The 18,393-nt window shown below is 39.4% G+C and overlaps 1 protein-coding gene across 8 annotated transcripts; it reads right to left on the bottom strand.

The window, feature by feature from the left end:
- Positions 1–73: 73 nt before the first annotated feature.
- On the bottom strand, positions 74–17,020 carry mak (male germ cell associated kinase). 8 transcript variants are annotated; one of them, XM_022766329.1, is made up of 17 exons: positions 16,897–17,020; positions 14,844–15,047; positions 14,627–14,764; positions 13,298–13,352; positions 12,654–12,775; positions 11,992–12,071; positions 10,478–10,610; positions 10,140–10,311; positions 7,436–7,603; positions 6,121–6,384; positions 5,658–5,866; positions 4,852–4,991; positions 3,197–3,343; positions 2,252–2,350; positions 1,443–1,562; positions 1,034–1,129; positions 74–839 (listed from the first exon to the last, which is right to left on the bottom strand). In XM_022766329.1, exons 3-17 carry the CDS (start codon positions 14,725–14,727, stop codon positions 682–684), a joined length of 2,064 nt encoding a protein of 687 aa, XP_022622050.1. In that variant the 5' UTR covers positions 14,728–14,764; positions 14,844–15,047; positions 16,897–17,020; the 3' UTR covers positions 74–681. The 8 variants fall into 8 exon arrangements, with proteins under 8 accessions (XP_022622050.1, XP_022622048.1, XP_022622055.1 ...); XM_022766327.1 differs by lacking the exon at positions 11,992–12,071 and adding an exon at positions 11,458–11,540; XM_022766334.1 differs by lacking the exon at positions 1,034–1,129.
- Positions 17,021–18,393: the final 1,373 nt, after the last annotated feature.

Below are 18,393 nucleotides of genomic sequence, written 5' to 3'. Positions count from 1 at the left end.
TTGAATGAATCCACTGTGAAACTCAATATTTATTTGTATAAAATTTTTACAAAATGTTCAGTTTATGCATTGTATAACACAAAGATATTTGCAGTTGCTTTACAATATTCAGAGAGAGTTGATGTAATCCTTCCTGTAGCCATTACATTGAAGATGTTTGTATCAGTCACCTACACTATGGTGGAAGAAAGCAGAGAGAATGCAGCAGAGCAGGAACAGCTGATAAAAGGCTGTTATTGTTTTGCGAATGGGTAGTGAAACAATATTTGACAATAAAACTAAACTAGAGTTTAAAAAAGAAGCTATGCTACATTTAAATTCTACTCAGAGTATTCAAACAGTATAACACTAACAGTAGAATTGGCTCACACGGCATCCTTCAGGAATACAGTGGGATTGTCTTGCAGACAGAGTTGGTTTAGCATCATGGCATCCTTAATCTCCAAAACAGAGATTCCATGCACATGTAAAGGTGGTCTTACATGCATAAACATTATGAGAAATTTCTCAGTATAAATGTGTAGTCGATGTAGTTTGTCTCAGGAAAAATACAGCATTAATATATTTCCTCCAGATTTGAGTTTAAATGCGGTCTGCTCAGGATTAATTTTTCCAGCCAAAGTTGTGTATCTATGAGAACCGTGCCCAACAAGCAGAAGTTGTTGGGCCTTTTTCAGTGAACTACCGATTTCCACCATACTTGGACGTCCAGTCCACCCTGCCGTGGACGGGCTGTATGGTGGGAGCTCTGGTCAGGAGATTCCCAGAGGCTTTCCCCAGAGCCGAGTAGCTCCCCTTCATCTGAGTCCCATCTCTCCTCCTCTTCCAGCCTTCGTAATCTGGAGGAACATGCCAGTTGGTCAGTTTGTCTGTCACCAATATGTACAGTATACCAGGTCTGTCTTCGTTCATATATTCAATGCAATAGTAAACAATGAAGGACAGCTTTTTTCCCTTCTAAAATGTCAACAACGATTAAAGCTAAGACCATAAAATAACAACACAAAAAACCTACATGAGACAATTAAAATACCTTCATTGGTTTCACTCAAAGATGAGTTGGATATGGGCTTGGGCTTTGCAGCTTTTGGTTTGTCTTTTTTATTATCAGGAGAAGAAGAAAGATTGACTGAAAGAGTTAAGAAAGAGGAGAAAGTAGTAACAGTGAATGAAAATGTAGATACTGCAATTGAGAAAGTGGAAACTGAATACAGAAAAGGCACAATGGTCAAGAACAGGACAATCATGCAGGGAGCAGTTATGTTTACAGACTACAGAAAGTATTCTCTTAAGAGTACGATTTGAGGAGCAGTGCAACCTTTTGTTCCAGATAGGAGGGGAATTGTATTGACTTTAGCCAGATAACTGAAAATTCAAGCTGCTCTGAGATAATGTATCTAGAATAATTTTGTTGGCTTTTCATAAATGAATTAATTCCTTACTTGTGTGCTGCCCAGCCAAAGGAGCAAGCTGGATCCTCTGCCCCACTGAGCCCACCTCTTTCTTTTGGAATGATGGGATGTAACCACCAGAGAGGTTGTACTTGGTGCTTACAAAGTTCCCTATAAAAGAAGAATGACATAGCGCACAGGTCTGTATTTTTTGGGGTATTTTGTTGTGACACCCTTCTGGTACCTACCAAGCATGGGCTTCCAGTCAACTTAACATAAGTTAAAATAATGTGTATCATTGAAAAACACAAAAACATACAAATGAAAATCTAATAGATGGTCTCACACACACTGATATTGTTAATAATTTGTGTGATTATGTGTGAAGTAGCTACTGCATATGCAAAAACTACAAAGGACCCAAACAGATGAATAAGGCCAAGTGATTCAAGTCATTCAACTTCTCATGTGACACCATCGATCTGATTCACCAGCAGTCACAGATGGTGAAGGTGTTGTGGTTGTAGTGCAATGTACCATCTATTTAGCAAATGGAGTTCTTAATTCTCAGGTTAAACTGTGTATTTACAACCTTGTCTCCTGCAGAGCCTTTAGCAGCCGGCTCCTTTCACATGTTAAGTCGATGGCTGAATACCTGAAGCTCGTTGCATCAGCCGCCATGCTGGTTGTTAGTTTATCTCATTTTAGGCTCATATCTATTCTTACGACAGCTAACAAGTTTTTTACACAAAAGAGATTTCAGGAAGCCTCAAGAGGTATCAGATATCTAAATCTATACCATTGCTTTCATGTGTAAAACACAGCAAAACAGTTCACATGGAGTGATTTCAATTAAGTACCTTTGGAGAGATCAATTTTCTCCAGTATTCTTTCTTTAACAACAGTTTTCTCTGGTGGGTTATCCACAGACTTAGAGGTATTCTCTTCTACTCTCACAGCTAAAAAGTTGAATCAGAGCATGCAATCAGAGAAAAAGAAGGAGAAAAAAAATAGAATTGGATGAGAAGACAAGAAAACAAATATCAGGTTAGCACAAATGAAGTTGCATCTTGGCTAAATATTTCTTGATGAATGAAAAACTATATTCATGAGTAATAGGTGAGTAAAATCAAAATAAACATTGGGGTGTGTGTGTGTGTGTGTGTGTGTGTGTGTGTGTGTGTGTGTGCGTGTGCGTGTGCGTGTGCGTGTGTAAATGATGTGGGATGGGACAAATGAGCAGGGGGTGCAGTTGAGGAACATTTAAACACTTGATCTTATACTGACAGTCTTAATCTCATGAATAAGCCATAGGGAGGGAGAGACAAGGTGAAAGAAAGACACAGAAGCAGAAAGGGAAGCAGGGAGCACAGCAGGGAGCCATATTGTGTGTCTGTCTACATGACAAATGATCTTTAGAGGTCTCCCATCTCTAAATTCGCAGACACTTAGGCTAACTCCTAACACTGCTTTGTCCATGGCCCCGTAACTACTGATCAGGAGACATTAGCTGCATCATTATCATTTAGAGCTTTTGTGTTGAAAAGAAGACAGCCTCCTGTTATGTAACAGTAGATGACACTGACAGTTGCCAGGTTTACACAAGTCACCATGTAGTCATTATTTAATTCACTGAAGAACTGGGTTTATTGTAATTTTGTTGTCAAACATAATGTGTTAGCTATAGTTATATAGTTATAGATTGTCTTTGATTTCTTTAACATGTTTGTGAACTCCTGAACCTCAAGACCTCTCCACTGCACACTCCATCAAACACCTCTACATTAGGCATCAGCAGTGCTTACCAGCATTAGTTCTGGTGACAGATAATCCTCCACCAATAGGAGCAAGTGGTTTGTTTACAGTGTTTGAGGAGTTCTCCCACAGATCCCGCAGCGTCATACCACTCAGCTCCTTACCTCCAGAGGAAGTCTGATTTTTTCCAATTAACCCTTAAAGCAACAGAAATAATGTGATGAAAAAAATCAAGAGTACAAATACTAAAACTGCCTTGCGGTGCCTAATGAAACAGATTGACTCTTTTGACCCCATGTAAATGCAACAACGCTTCATTGTTTTTACTTGATATGAGGACGATGTGTAGGGTGTGTGGTAGGGGTGGGCGATGTGACGATATTAGATCGTGAAGGATTACAACGTGAAGACGATCTATCAAACTGCAGAGATCGTGGGATCGTCTAGGGAACATTCTTTAAATTGCAGTTCTATGCTGATGCACCGACGCACCAGACGTATTGACGTCGTAAACCTGACCGACCAATCATAGCGAATTATGGGCAGTGACGCACTTTCCTACCCGCCTCCTTGTTTGTGTGTGTAGCGGTAGCACATGGAGAGTGATGGCTGAAAGCCAAACTGAATTGGTCGCTAAAAAAAATTCCACCTCCATTATATGGAATTGGTTTGGATTTTCTGCAACTGATCAAGCGCAAGCAAATGCAATTTTCAAAGTTTCCACAGAAACCGTTCGCACGTCGGGTGGTAACACGACGAACCAGAATGTTGTTGTTGTTTACCTTAAACTTTACGTTGTTTGCACATGCAGGCAAAACTGCGACTATTTGAAATAAAATCTGTTAAGAAAGGTTCTTTGATCTAAATTGTCGTTTTTTCTTTTTCCAATTTAAGATCGTCATAAAAATCGAAATCGTGATTTTATTTTTAAAAAATTGTGATATGATATTTTTGCCATATCGCCTACCCCTAGTGTGTGGTAAGTCACTAAGATAAATCTCAAAATAGCAGCAAGGGCCTTCATCACACAATTAGAGGGCATCTGAGTGAAAGAACAGCTGGCAAGCCGTTCAAAGAATTAAAAAATGACCACCTCATGGTTGTATGGCTCCGCCAACCAGCCAAATTACAAGGAGTATAGTCACAATCTCTCGTACCTGAGTTACAGCATTGAATAATGGCCAGAAGTATTTTTGCAGATTATGATGTCACAGTGACATTGAGTTTGGAGCATTTGGATATAAAATGTCATTACTTCATCATCATTCATCATTTTATCCTATCAGACATTTGAATTTAAGTGTGTCATAATTAGTGTATGAATTCATGTGTTGTGTTTTCATGTCCAAGTGAATGTTTGTGCCAGACGTAATGAAATTCCCTCCCGTTCTTGATATATCACACTCACAAGAACGTGAGGTGACCGTGACTTTTAACTTTGACCACCAAAATCTAATCAGTCCAACTTTGAATCCAAGTAAATGTTTGTGCTAAATTAGATGAAATTCCCTTGAGGCATTACTCAGATATCTCATTCATGAGAATCGGACGGACAGACATATTACCCAAAAACATAATGCCTCCGGCCCTGGCTGCATCCAGCATGGAGGCATAAAAACAAGCCTTATAAATGCATTTTTTTGCCATAAAACAAAATTGCACTTATTTGATAAAAATGACTTGATTGGCTTGCATGTTGTCTTACCAGGCAAGTACCGTGACTGGCTGAGATAGTGCTGCCGTGCAGCAGATCCTGGAAGATTTTGGTCTATCTGGCCCGTCTTAACATTGTTGGGTAGCTTGGTGACTGTGCTGAAGGTATACAGAGGTTTCTGCTCCTTGGGCCTGAAAACAGAAACCAGACACTTAAAAGGTCTGTGTCCAAAATGGACCTTGTTTTTTTAATCACAAATCACAATAAGTCTTGAATGCTAGTCTTACTCCTATCTGTGTAATGGGTTTAAAATGTATTAAATAATTTAGATAGGGCCAAATATATTGCATATACATATAGTAAACTTTGATATGATAATTATATGATAATGATAGAATGCTTTAAAATCAGATAAACAATTACCAATTCAAATAATGCATTATGCATGAAACAGAAATCTAACAATGTGAAATTGCCAATCCAGTTTTGTTAAAGGAAAATGTGTAGGATCTGGTGGCACCAACTGAATACCACTCCCCTCACCCCTCCCTTTAAAAGCATATGAGAACCTTCGGTGGCCCTCAGGTAGCATAAAAACATGAAAGGCCCGCTGCAGAGCCAGTGTTTGGCTCGCTCGTTCTGGGCTACTGTAGAAACATGCAGTTGCAACATGACATGCTCTGAAGAGGACCCGCTGCCTATGTAGATATGAAGGGCTCATTCTAAGCTAACGAAAACACAACAATTCTTTGTTTCAGGTCATTAAACACTAATGAAAACATAGATATGAATATTATATTCTATTTCTGGCAATAGATCCCCCTAAATCCTACCCACTGGTCCTTTACAGCACTTACTGTGAGTGGTGTTCCTTAGGGCTTCTCTCCTCCTCTGCGTTTCCCAGGCTAGGTTTCTTGGAGTTGGAAGCGGTGGGTTCTGAATGGTCGGATTCCTCCCAGCTATCTGAGGTCTTGGCCACTGTCTGGCCCCAGCGACGACGACTGCTCTTCAGTATCCCCATTGAACCGCCACCAACATTGTTCTCGCTGCCCAGCAATGCTGCTTTCTGCACAAGACCACGATACAGTCAATGTCCATGCAAACTGTCACAATCGGATTCTCCATTTACTGTAACTCTCTGCTACAACTCTTACTCCTTAGAAGAAAATAAATCTAATCTGCAAAGTCAGGGGCCATAGGGATTCTACATATTATTATTCTGGCATATCCTGACTGTATGGATCTGCATAATGTTAGGTCCTTTTATTCTGTCATTTAACATGAAATACAACAGGTCCTGATTTGCACAGAAACACTCACTGCATGGCTGACACCTCCTGGTTTACTCTCAGCTTGGGGCAGGGGGATCTGCTGAAAAGGCTGATGATGATGCTGCAGCTGCTGCTGATGATTTCTCAATGAGGGTGTGGAGGCTTTGGAATCAGAGGAAAACTGCTGGGGATCAGTCCTGGGCTCTGAGAACTGCTTCTGGGCCACGGACCTAGCTTGGACTTTCTTGACCTCCTGGCTTTGAGGACGAGGCCCCAGTACTTGGCCTACCTGGAAGTACGGGTAACGCAGGGCCTAGCCAGAGAGAAAGGAATACAGATTGCTATTCTGTTATTCCAAATATTCTGTGACAATTGTTATAAAGCTTTTATAAACTCCATAACACAAAGATGTATTGAAATCCTGTACATACAAACAATATGAATCAAACCATTGTGTAATTTTTTAGGCTCAAACCTGCAGGGAGGTTTAATGCACATGCCATCCTGATAGACACAAAACGAATATAATAACTTGAAACCAGTTGCAGGAGCATGTTATAATGACTAATAAGCAGTGCAGTTATTTCATTACTATATAATGTATGTTTACCTTCTACGTTTGACAAGAAGCAAGAAAATGCTAAAATTAGATGTGCACCCTACACCTGGGAGCTTTGTATGAGGAGAATGGAAAAGCATTGTCAGCTCTGGAAAGGTTTCCTACTCAAGGTCGACATGTTGTTCAACCTTTAAGCCAGCAAAAGCCAGATCTATGTCTGTGTAAAAGAGGTAGCCGGTATTGCGGGACAGACACCGGTGCTGTTGCGTTATGCAAATGCTGGCATGCCTTCTAAAAATCACACATAGGGGCGACATTATGCTGGCTTTGTTTGACTCAGTGTAAACAAGCAAAGCTGACACAATGGAGGGTTTTCTTAACAGCAACATAGCAGGATCTCAGTTTAAAAGGGACTTATGTAACCATCACGTGTTTAGTATCATATGCATAGTCGCTATACGTGACATGGAGCACACACACACAGGGGTTTTTGCATCTTCATACAGTGGTGAATGCTGCACTGTAATGAAAATTCATTCTGAGGACAGGTATACTATGTTTTAAAAAGATAATTGAAAGTTATCTTCACAAGCACAAGTTTATAAATTATCACAGTGGCTGGTTATAAGGAATGATAAGATATAGTGCCTAAGCATTTTTTGTAAGCTTGACATTGACTGTTACATGTTAATATACTTAAAATATAGAATACTTCCACTCCCAATAAAGGGCATTTACATTGGACAGACATGACAAATAAAGCCTTGACTGTCATATCCAGACTTTGAGGCTCAGTCTTGCCTACCAGTATGGCAGTGGGTCTTTTTTTGGGGTCCCACTGCAGCAGGTCCTTCATCAGGGCGATAGCCTCGTTGCTAGCATTTGGGATCAGCGTCTTTAGGTGGGTCGGCACACACTGTGGGAAGCGAAAGTTCATAGCAGAAGCTAGTTGGTAGCCCTCTGGCCAATCCATCTAATGGATGAGAAAATCAGATGATTACATATTATCATATTCATTAATCAGATTGAAATAGAGATTGACACAGTATATTTTGTTTTGCCAGTGTTTATAATTCAGTCTTGAAAATGTTTTATATTACTTTTTGAAAGTTTTAAAAAGGCACATGTATCATTTGCATGGTTACATGAGCATATGGGACTATAGGCAATCATTGTTTCAATAAAACAAACAACTTATTCTGCACTGTAGAACATGTCAATCAAATTTATTAAATGGTGGGTGGTGTGAAAGTTCATGGACCATATTGCATGTCTAGATTGAATATTTTTGTGTCATTTTGCCCTTTAATAGTACATGACAAACGCCTCCTGCATGTAAATCATGTATAATAATACAGAATTAAAGCTGCAAGCAGCGATGAACTTGCACTCCTGTGCACCTCGGGGGGGGGGGGGGCTCACAGCGCACCATTTGAAGCGGTCGCACATGACTGCCGGACACCGCGCTCATGGGCCAAGACTTATTGCACAGACCGTGCAGCAGCAGAAAAGGTTTAAAGCATTTTTTATGCATTCTTAATTGTGTGTACTTGGTGGAGCCAGAGACCACGCAATAGGCACACATGAGGGTCTGTGTCATACCTTAGAATGAAAATGTCATGTAAGTTAAATAATTGTCACACAAGAATGAAGTCCCGTTTCCAGTAGGTGGCGCTGTGACTATTAATATTACTATGTAGATGTCTACAATGTGAGACTAAAATACGTCCAACTGGTGGAGGCAGAGACCATGCAACAAGCACGCGTGTGTAAAAGCCCAGCCAGATCAGAGGACATCACACTTCAAAATGTAATATACTATGGATTCCACACCTTTCAGCGGAAACTCACAATTTTAACAGGTAGGCATCATCTAGGTGTACAGCATACTGTGACCACTTCTGGAGAAGATTGGGAAAAGTATGTTATGAGTTATAACCACTTCCTTTTTCAAAATTCTGCATATTACCATGAGGTGGCGCTATGTATATTACCAAATATGAGCATGTAGATGTGTTCAGGGTGGGTCTCTTGTCAAACCTATAAGGTTTGGGGGCAGTTTGGAACATGTGTCTTGGAATGAGAGTGAGTTCAATTTTCGCAACACCGCAACGGGTGTGTCCTTTGACAAAAACTCAAAAGCTCTTAGGTGTAGCATTGCACCGGTCAGAAGATGAGGATAAACCATCAATGAAATTGGACATTATGTCATGGACATAAAGCCACTTCCTCCACTTCCGCTGCAGGTGGGTCCTCCAACAAAAACTCAAAAGCTACGCAATTTAACTTCATAAAGGTCTTGAGATGAGAGTCACCGATCATCATGTTGATCAGATGAATTCCCTAGTAGGAGTTCGTTAAAGTACGTGACCTCCAAATTGCAAAAACGGTACAAAAATTGCACATTAACTTTCTGCACAAGACCACGATACAGTCAATGTCCATGCAAACTGTCAATCGGATTCTCCATTAACTGTTACTCTCTGCTACAACTCTTACTCCTTAGAAGAAAATTAATTTAATCTGCAAAGTCAGGGGCCATAGGGATTCTACATATTATTATTCTGGCATATCCTGACTGTATGGATCTGCATAATGTTAGGTCCTTTTATTCTGTCATTTAACATGAAATACAACAGGTCCTGATTTGCACAGAAACACTCACTGCCTGTTTGGTTTAGGGTATGGGTCCATGAGAGTTTTTTTGTGAGGCTTGGCATGACGCGTGTGACTACCGATTTTCGTGTATGTAGGTGAAACACAGAGCGGGGGCTAAATTTTTAAAAATTACTAGGTGGTGCTATTCAGCCATTTTGCCCACGCCCATGGGGGAGACCTATAAAATATTGAAATTTACACCAGACCTGACGCATGTGCAAAGTTTCATGAGTTTTTGAGCATGGGAAAGTTCTTAAAAATGCAATTTTCTTTCAGGAATAATAATAAACAAACGAATTACAATAGGGTCCTCGCATCGCACCACTAGTCAATGCTCGAGGGTCCTTGCACCTCACCGCTTGTCAGTGCTCGGGCCCTAATAATTAATCCAACACCCCCTTAACACATCTGTTCAGCACCAACAACTAATTTGATGAAAGAGGCTCTGATGTAATTATGAAAAGCATCATAAAAATGTATAACCCTACATTAGACCTCTCTTATACAAAAATAAACCCAGAGCCTCAAAGCCCATGCACCCATGACCAATGTAAAGTACCTGGTCATACCAAAAAAAGGCTCTAAAGGATTTCTGCTTTGCAATCAGAGTTAATAGTGATGGATTTGGGGAAAGCCTTTGAAATGAAGTGGCACCCTGTTGAGCATGGAGTATGCTTAAGTTGCTTTATACCACAGAGAGAGGAACACTGCTTCTAGCCTACTTATGCACTTTTTCTGATCAACACATTTACTCTAAATATATATTTATTCCTGTCATTGAGAAAATCATTAATGATTAAAAACCTGACTAAAGTCAAGTATTTCCACCTCTCCATTCAGTTTCTTCTCACTTTTTTGACAGTGCCCAGGACTTGGCAGATCTTAAAGATCTCATCCACTTCACTGTTCCCGGGGAAAAGAGGTCTGAGTGTGTAGAGTTCAGCCATAATGCAGCCCACAGCCCACAGGTCAATCGGAGAGCTGTAGGTCGATGACCTGAGCAAGACCTCTGGAGCTCGATACCTTGAAAGAGAAAATACAATACAGTACTTAAATAAACAAAAACTCAAGCTCTATGGCCCAATGACCATAAAAGCATATTACAATGTGAATTTTACAAGGATGTAATTGAAGCATAGGCATTCCTTTTCATTTTTGATGGCTATTGATGTCTAGAAACTCCTCTCACCATCTGGTTGACACATAATCTGTGTAAGGAGGTTTGGAGCGAATCTCTCTGGCCAGTCCAAAGTCTGCTATTTTGACCAGTTCTGGACCCATGCACAGCAGATTCTCTGGCTTCATGTCTCGATGAAAGAAACCTGTACAACAGTTAATATCAAGCTTTTAGTCGTTGAACTCAAATTGCAATAATACACAATTACTGTGCCATAGCATTTTACATTTAGTGCAAATGCTGTACAAATTTCAGACAGAACTGCACAAAAAACTGAGGAGCCGGTGAATGGGTTCATATTTGCCTTTGCCTGGAACAGCAACAGGTTTGAAGGCCTGTGTATTCACTGCGTAAGTATTTCACAACAACATTTTCATTATTTACAGCCAGGGCCACATTGCTTCTTTAACCTTAGCCTAACCTTAACCCAGTTATTTTAGATGACAAACCTTGAATGTACAGTACTTCAGCTGTCACACACTGACAGTGCATTTTGGAGGTACACTAGATAATAACTTTATTTGTGATACTTTTAAGAAAAAGATAGTCCAGGTGACATTATAAAAATCTATTTTGCCAATGCAAAATAGTTGCATATGAAGGTGAATTGTAGATAGATGTGTAACACTGTCATATGATCCAAATTCTATTCATGAAGAGACCTGGGAGTTCAAGCCCATCATTCTTTTAAGTAAAATTAAAGTAAATTACTCTTGATGAATCAAGTAGACCTCAAGGAGCTACAATATTTGATGTCATAAACAAATATATTTGTATATTATATCTCTATAAAATACAGTATATCTAACCTAATGCATTACCACGCTATAAACAATAAAACAAGCATATTTGCACATGCAATATACACTATTATTGGTCTATCTGAGGTTCACACTGACTTTTTACAATATCAAAACACACCACCCACACTAAAGGCCAAGCTACTTTTTCGACAAGGAATTCAACTTGATAGACAGAGTAAAGCCTCTTACCATGCTTATGTACAAAAGCCAACCCAGATAGCACTTGAAACATGATGTTCCTAATTTCATTCTCTGAGAACATCTTATTCTCTCTAATTGGCAGACCAAAGAGACAGAAAAAGAAAGGAAATAGGGATAAATGATAAATTGAAGAAAAGCAGTTAAAAGCAGTTAAAAGTTAAAGGGAAGAAAAGTTGCATGCACTTCTATCGGATGTGTGGAAGCATGGGTATGTATGGCACATGTTTGTACAAATAAGTTTCAGTAAGATTTTGAAAACTTGCAACCCAACATACAAGGTATCCAAACATTCATTACTTATAGAAATGCAGACCAAAAAGTTACATGAGACAGTTGTGGAGGGTTCACAAACTACAAGATTCTGATCAATTAACCACCACTTTGCTGATTCAGGATTTTGGTTGAAATATTCCAAATGTTATAGGTTTAAAGTTCTCTCATTATTTTGACTCTTGTTGAATCTTGCATTATGCAACCACTCTCATGCATTTGTAAGCCATGAAGAGAACACGGTACACCTACCATGTTTGTGAATAAAGGACAGGCCTTGTAATATCTGAAAGCTTATGTTTCTTATCACTGACTCAGGGAACAACTTTTTTCTGTAAACATAAAAATTGATAGAATCCTCATGAACCTGCTAGTGGAAGCATCATTACATAAACAGCATACTGTTTGTATTCTAATCTGGACAAATATGCTAAAAAATAAAGCATACATGAAAAGAAAAAAAAAGAAAAAAAAAAAACACATTTAACTACTAAACTAATGAGCTGTAAAACATCAGTGGCTTCAATGATTGGTCTGCTTTTTGCTTTTCACAGACAACAAATCCATGTGTATACATGCAGAATGCACACCTGGGGTTTCCAAACTAGCAAAAAACACAAGGGCTTCTCCAAGAGAAGGTGTTAGTCTGCTGGCAGCACTGTATAAGGGGAAGCCTTGTAAGTGCAAACTTTTGAGGGCATAATGTGGTATCAGATATATAAAATAGTTGACTGAAACCATTGAATCCTATCCTTATCAGTGTGTGCTTTTGTTGGCAAATTGGCCACGACAGGCCTGTGACCCAATGGGAAAGCTCCTGGCCAGATACTGACAAATGGAAACTATGTGCTGTGGTAATGATATAAATGTAGACCACTGTGTTGCATCAAAAAGTGCGATATTTCACTTCTTACCTATCCTTCATAAGCTGGTAGAGGTTCTCCTTCATGTACTCAAAGACAAAGTAGAGGTGATCGTTCTCTCTGATGACCTCCTTCAGCTTCACCACATTCGCATGGTTCAGCTTCTTCAGTGACTGGTGTGACACAGGTAAGAAAGACAGTGCTCATGTAATGTAATAACAGGTTTATGTACATTTAATGACAAGTTTATAACAGAGATATTGCACAGCTTTGTTCTGTAATGGCATTCAATGTTAACAAGTTGCAAAGAGAGACAAATTGCCAGAGAGCAGGAACACTGTCAAACAGCTGAGAGTAATGTAGTAACTGATACTGTAGTTATGTATAAGCTTCAGGTGGTAAAGGTACAATGAAGAGACAAATTTTACTAATGTGTACAACATGAATTATCCTTCTTGATCCTTTTTTGAGAGTTTGACATTTACATAGTTAAATTGCAATATTTTAATGACTATACACAAAATAAGTTTTTTGGACAACTGTGACTGGCAATAGTGTTCAAAGAGTTGTTGTGCATTATTGCATACATCCCACAGCAACAAATGTTCACCTCATGGCTCTCACTGTTGCCAGGCACTGGGAGTGCTGCTTCTTCAAGCTGTTCCACAACCTACTCAAAGCATCACCATCCTTACCTTCACTTCTCTGAGGTTCATACATTCTTCCCATGAATAAAACTTCCTCTTCATCCTATGAAACACAAAGACAGCCATTAAAGGAAAAGCTACATCAACTGTTTATATGTTAAAAGAAAAAGAAGATATGATGATGCAGTTTGTTACATCTAATGCACAGGCTGTCACTATCTTTGCAAAATTCTTTTGTGTGTCTACATCAATAATTCAGTTCTTTTGAGGTGTCTCTACGGATCGTTTCATTTCATGAGCAAACCTGCAAGTTATATATTGTAAAGTGAAACGAATTGATATTCTAAACTTTACAGGCCTCACCATAGATTTTTGACACAGTTGACACAATGATGCCTTAAGTTGTCAGTCTTATCACAGTTTGCGTTGCTATGTTCATTAAAAGTACCCAGCCGGTATATGGGGAAACTTTTACCATAGCCTATCTACCCTGATCAGCGTTACCTCCCTCTGGAATTATGTAAGAGTTACAGAATGTGCACATATCTTTTTCTACTCTCTGGGTGCCCGCCAGTTTCGTTCGTTCCTTCCACTATGTCAGCAACCTGACACACACCCTCTACTTTCACTCCTTTTCACCGTCACCACATGTATTGTCTTGCACAGAAACCAAATGATCAACCAGTGGACACATCTCCCAGGTTTCTCATCTATTATTGAGCACTGCTGCCATGCTGCTGAAACAAAGGCATGGAAGCTAGTTTGTTTGCCTTGGTGATGGCAGGAAACCAGTAGTTCACAGTCCTAAACATCACTTTGAATTTCTTTAGTATGATATTTATCCAAGGCAAAGTATAATTCATTAAGTAAGCTCAAGTTTTTGAATATTTATCATATCTGCCTTATAAAACTGTTTAGTTAGGTAGTAAATATTAAATACACATTAGTATAAAAAGGCTGAGACAAAGTTCACCTACATTTAAAATATAGTGCAGAATCACTTCTCTAAGTGTATATTTGGAAACTTAAATAAAGACATAATACACTCTCTGTAGGTGAGTTTGGAAATTCAAACATCACATTTTTCCATTCATCACTATATATATTGTGAAAACATTCTGGGGGTGACTGTTGATGCTTTTTATGCAATATTTAATGTAAACTAAGGGTACACAATATGGACAAAATTAGTAACAAGCTTGTTCATATACATAGGACTTTTAATAGGTTGACTGAATTTTATCACTATAATGTAAAGCAGCCTTTAAAACTGAAGAAAGACAACACTTTAACTATATCACAATATTCAAAATGACAATAGAGACAATATTTAAATCTTAAAGTAAAAAAAATGTTTTTAATGATCATCATCCTCACCTCTTTATAGCCACCAGTTCTCCAGACTCATTGCTTCTCCCCATCAGCACACTGCCATAGGTACCATCACCAAGCTGCTTCAGGGTGGTGTAGCGATTCATTATCTCTTAAGATGGTTTCATCAGCTTTTTGATTTTCCTAATTTGTGAAACAAGTTGTGGAAACACACTTCTGATTCATTCATCAAAATGTATTTCAAATTTCCTGTTCTATTCACCTTGACAAATGTTGTTTCACCAGCCTCTTCTCAAGAACATTTCAACTGTTCTTTCCCAGGGCAATTTTCATCTGGCCAACATGTCCCAGTGTTTAACCTATTCTTGAAAGTCAAAACTCATCTTGCAGAAACTGATCCATTGTTGGAAAGGGCCGATCCGGGTGATGTAGATCAGTCAACAGTCAACACTGCACCTTTGCAAGCCTTTGCAGTGACAGGAAAGAAAAAAACATCATCAGCAACGGACGCAATCATTTTAACTACAAATACACAAAATCACACAAAAAATACAAGGTATTTGTCTTACCCCTGAAAACAGGATTCTTATGTGATCTGAGGGCAAAGACAAGCTAGAACCACTTCTTGTTTTTTCCTTGATGAGGAGTAGTAGGTGTGTGTTACACTAGTAGGAGGCTCAAACATAACTACCCAAGGGAGATGACATAGGCAGCCCTAGTCAGATTAGGCCAACAGGGATGTAAATAGGTTGTTACATCACTGTCATGCTTACCGACATCCACTACCTTCCCCAAGCACCCATGCCTGGCAAGAGGATTTGATTGACGCCACAGGCCACTCTGATCTCACTGTTAGATTGTATATTCAGCCATATAAATCTCCATGAGGATTCTTTAAATTTTAGAGAAGCAATAACAAGCAAATAAGGGAACATCCTTAAAAATAAATCTATTGACTACAGCTTTTAGATATGGTGTTGCATACATCCCATTCTTATAGTACATGCAGAATTACATAAATAAAATCAATGCAAAGTGTTCTCAAATTTATTCCACAAAACAATAGTTGCTTTGGCCATTTCAATTACCCTCCAGGTATAAACCTATTAATTGTGATTGTGAGTTGTGCACTATTGAATAACATTTTCTGGTGATGAAATATTACAAAAGTGAGACTGTGACCAAAAGAGAAAACTCTTCCTTTCTTCATCAACTCACGTAAAGTTTCTCTAGAGCAAGCCAGTTGACACAGGTGGAGCTGGTTAAACAACAATTGTCAAGTGTGCAGCTGCAGGGCTTGACTGAAAAACTGCATGTATATTCAGACGGGTGAGGAGATGCCAAGGAAAACCAGGCATTTTTTTTTAATAAAGAAAGGTTAATGGATATATTGGTTTCAAATAATAATGAAATGCATACCAAAATGTTAAGCAATATAAGCCTAATGCCTTTGAGTATTATGGTGTAAGGATTTGAATTCCATCTGTGAGCTATTTTCATGAAACTTTAGTAAAGGCTGGTAAGCAAGTAGAACCTGTCTGCTTGAGTTCTGACCGGCTGTATTTAGGATAAAGGAAATACAGTTGCAGGTGAATCAAGGGCAGCTAAACAAAATGAGATTAGTGTTTATTTCATTGGATGGGGCCAGGAACTCCCCTCCAAAGAGAATGTCCAAACTGGATTTACCTCTATGACTCCTGATAATCATCTATTGGGTGAATGTAATTAAGATTAGAAATTTTGTTGCCATTTTTGCACACTGCATATAGACTTCTCAATTCATCTTTTTTTCCACTGCAAATGTTATGTTTCTAAAAAAAACTTTTTGATATCCAAGTCTCACTGAGATAATAATTATAAGACAAGGAGAGAGGCCAGCCAGCGGGACTGCTGGTCTGCACTCAGCCTTCACATATGGCAACCTGCTGTGGGGGGATTTGAAGGGAATTAAGATTTGCCCAGGCAACATGACATTAGGAAGCTGTTCAAGGTCAGTTATATTGAAACACACGTTGACGCTAACCTGACAGTGGAAAAGAAACAGTTACATTTGATCATGTGAAATGTCTTGGTAAAGTAAATGTGCCCTTTGCTTTCCATAACTCCACTGACATAGCCTACACATCCCACTTAACCACAGCTACCAATAAAACAAAAACATTATATTTTGATTGATAAAATACTGTAAAATAAGATGTGTAAAAGTAAAAAAAAACACACAGTTGACATTTTTTGTCAATATGTCAGTTCAGTTCCTCAACCACTTCGTACCGGCCTTTCGCCCCTTTTCTTCTTTCTCTCAGTTTTAAACTCACCATTTAAGGGTGTAGTTCTTTGTCTCAGCCGTTGTCTGTGCCTGCTGATAACACCAGGTTTCTTCAGATAAAATTCTCGTAGTGTTTAATCCTCGCTCTTACGATAAGGAGCGTGTATGCGCGCGTGACTGCTCCCTATGGAAACGTACACACAAACGCTTGTTTAAGCTGCCAGGTGACAAGTAGCGCATGCATGCGGGGGCAATGTATTGTGGGACTTGTTGTCCTTGGGATCGGTGATCGATACTGCGGAAGTGTACCGATAAATGTTTATAAAATATTTATCAGCCCATTTCAGACTCAAAGTGACAAAGATGAATAGTTACTTCCAAACACAGAGCTGGTCAAACTGAAGGATTTCTCCCGAATTTTCCAGCACTCACAACACTAATGTTTGGGATGTCTGAGACAGTGGCAGAGTTTGAGCTCTTCATCCTACCACCTGAGACAGTAGTTCACGTATTATACCAAAAGATGGAGCTGTAGTGTTATGGTTTACTACCTCTGGTATTTCAAGTACTATACCAATACCTCAAGCTGTAATGTTACGGTTTACCATCTGTGGTAGTCCAAGTGCTATATCAATGGATGGTGCTGTAGTGTTATGATTGTTCGGCCAATGAACAACTGAGAACACACAATTACAAGTTGTTGTCGGCGCACAGGTTTTGATGTAGAGTCAGAGTCATGTCATGTTAAATCGGCTCGGCAGTCACAAATATCTTGACACATAAGAGCTGACTAATGCTTTATAGGCGTTCACAAACCTCCCAGAGAAAAAGCCGGGAAAAGGTTAAGCGCCGCTCTTTACCTGATGTGGGGCGATTGTTCAGACGCACATTAGCAAAACCAACCAGTTGACCCTCATCCCTAGTGTCTCCTGTAACAGTAAAATAAATATTGCTTGACAACACTTCCAACAAAGAATAAGTCTCACCTTTATTTAACTTGTCCTAGTATGTTTTCGAGTGCGGCAGCTTATTCGCCCCGTTCTGGTGCATCGAGCACCAATGGACTCGTTACTGCCCCCTACGGCCGGAGGCCCGCTGGTACTTCACGAATCGTGAGAACCATGATTGTGGTGGGCGCTTTATACCCATCGGCCACAAGAGGCAACGATGATCTAATTCCACGCTCGTAAGTAAACGTCGACAAGCGACGAATAAATGGGATTCATGCTTCATATAAAATATTTTCAAAGATTATTTTCGGTTTGGCAAGAGAAAAGACTTTCAGGATGATGACAAACTGGTTGGTTTTGCTCATGCACGTCTGGTAAATCGCCCTGCAGCCGTTAAAGAGCACTGTACTCACATATTTAACTGGAACGTTCCGGGACCTGGACTGTCCCTTCAGTTCCGAATTGGTCTCCCTATGCAACGTCATTTGCTGACTCTGGACCACAATAATTTCCAACAAAGACTAACCTTCCTATCCGTCTCTTTCTGTATGTGCGTGTGCGTGTTTGTGTGTGTCCACGGGGTAGTCTTCGCACAC

Source organism: Seriola dumerili, unplaced genomic scaffold, assembly GCF_002260705.1.
Source record: "Seriola dumerili isolate Sdu_G_001 unplaced genomic scaffold, Sdu_1.0 BDQW01000822.1, whole genome shotgun sequence".
In the NCBI taxonomy this organism is placed as follows: Eukaryota; Metazoa; Chordata; class Actinopteri; order Carangiformes; family Carangidae; genus Seriola; species Seriola dumerili.
Note: the sequence above shows the minus strand (reverse complement) of the source record. Positions and strands in the feature narration are given on the sequence as shown.

Bases quoted from the DNA above. Each gene is read 5' to 3' on its own strand.
- mak (XM_022766327.1), bottom strand. From the start codon at position 14,727: ATGAATCGCTACACCACCCTGAAGCAGCTTGGTGATGGTACCTATGGC. The intron at 7,604-10,139 runs GTGAGAAGAAAC...CTCATCCATTAG, and splicing joins TCCTGGGCACTGTCAAAAAA to ATGGATTGGCCAGAGGGCTA. The intron at 1,563-2,251 runs GTACTTAATTGA...CTTCTTTTATAG, and splicing joins GAAAATTGATCTCTCCAAAG to GGAACTTTGTAAGCACCAAG.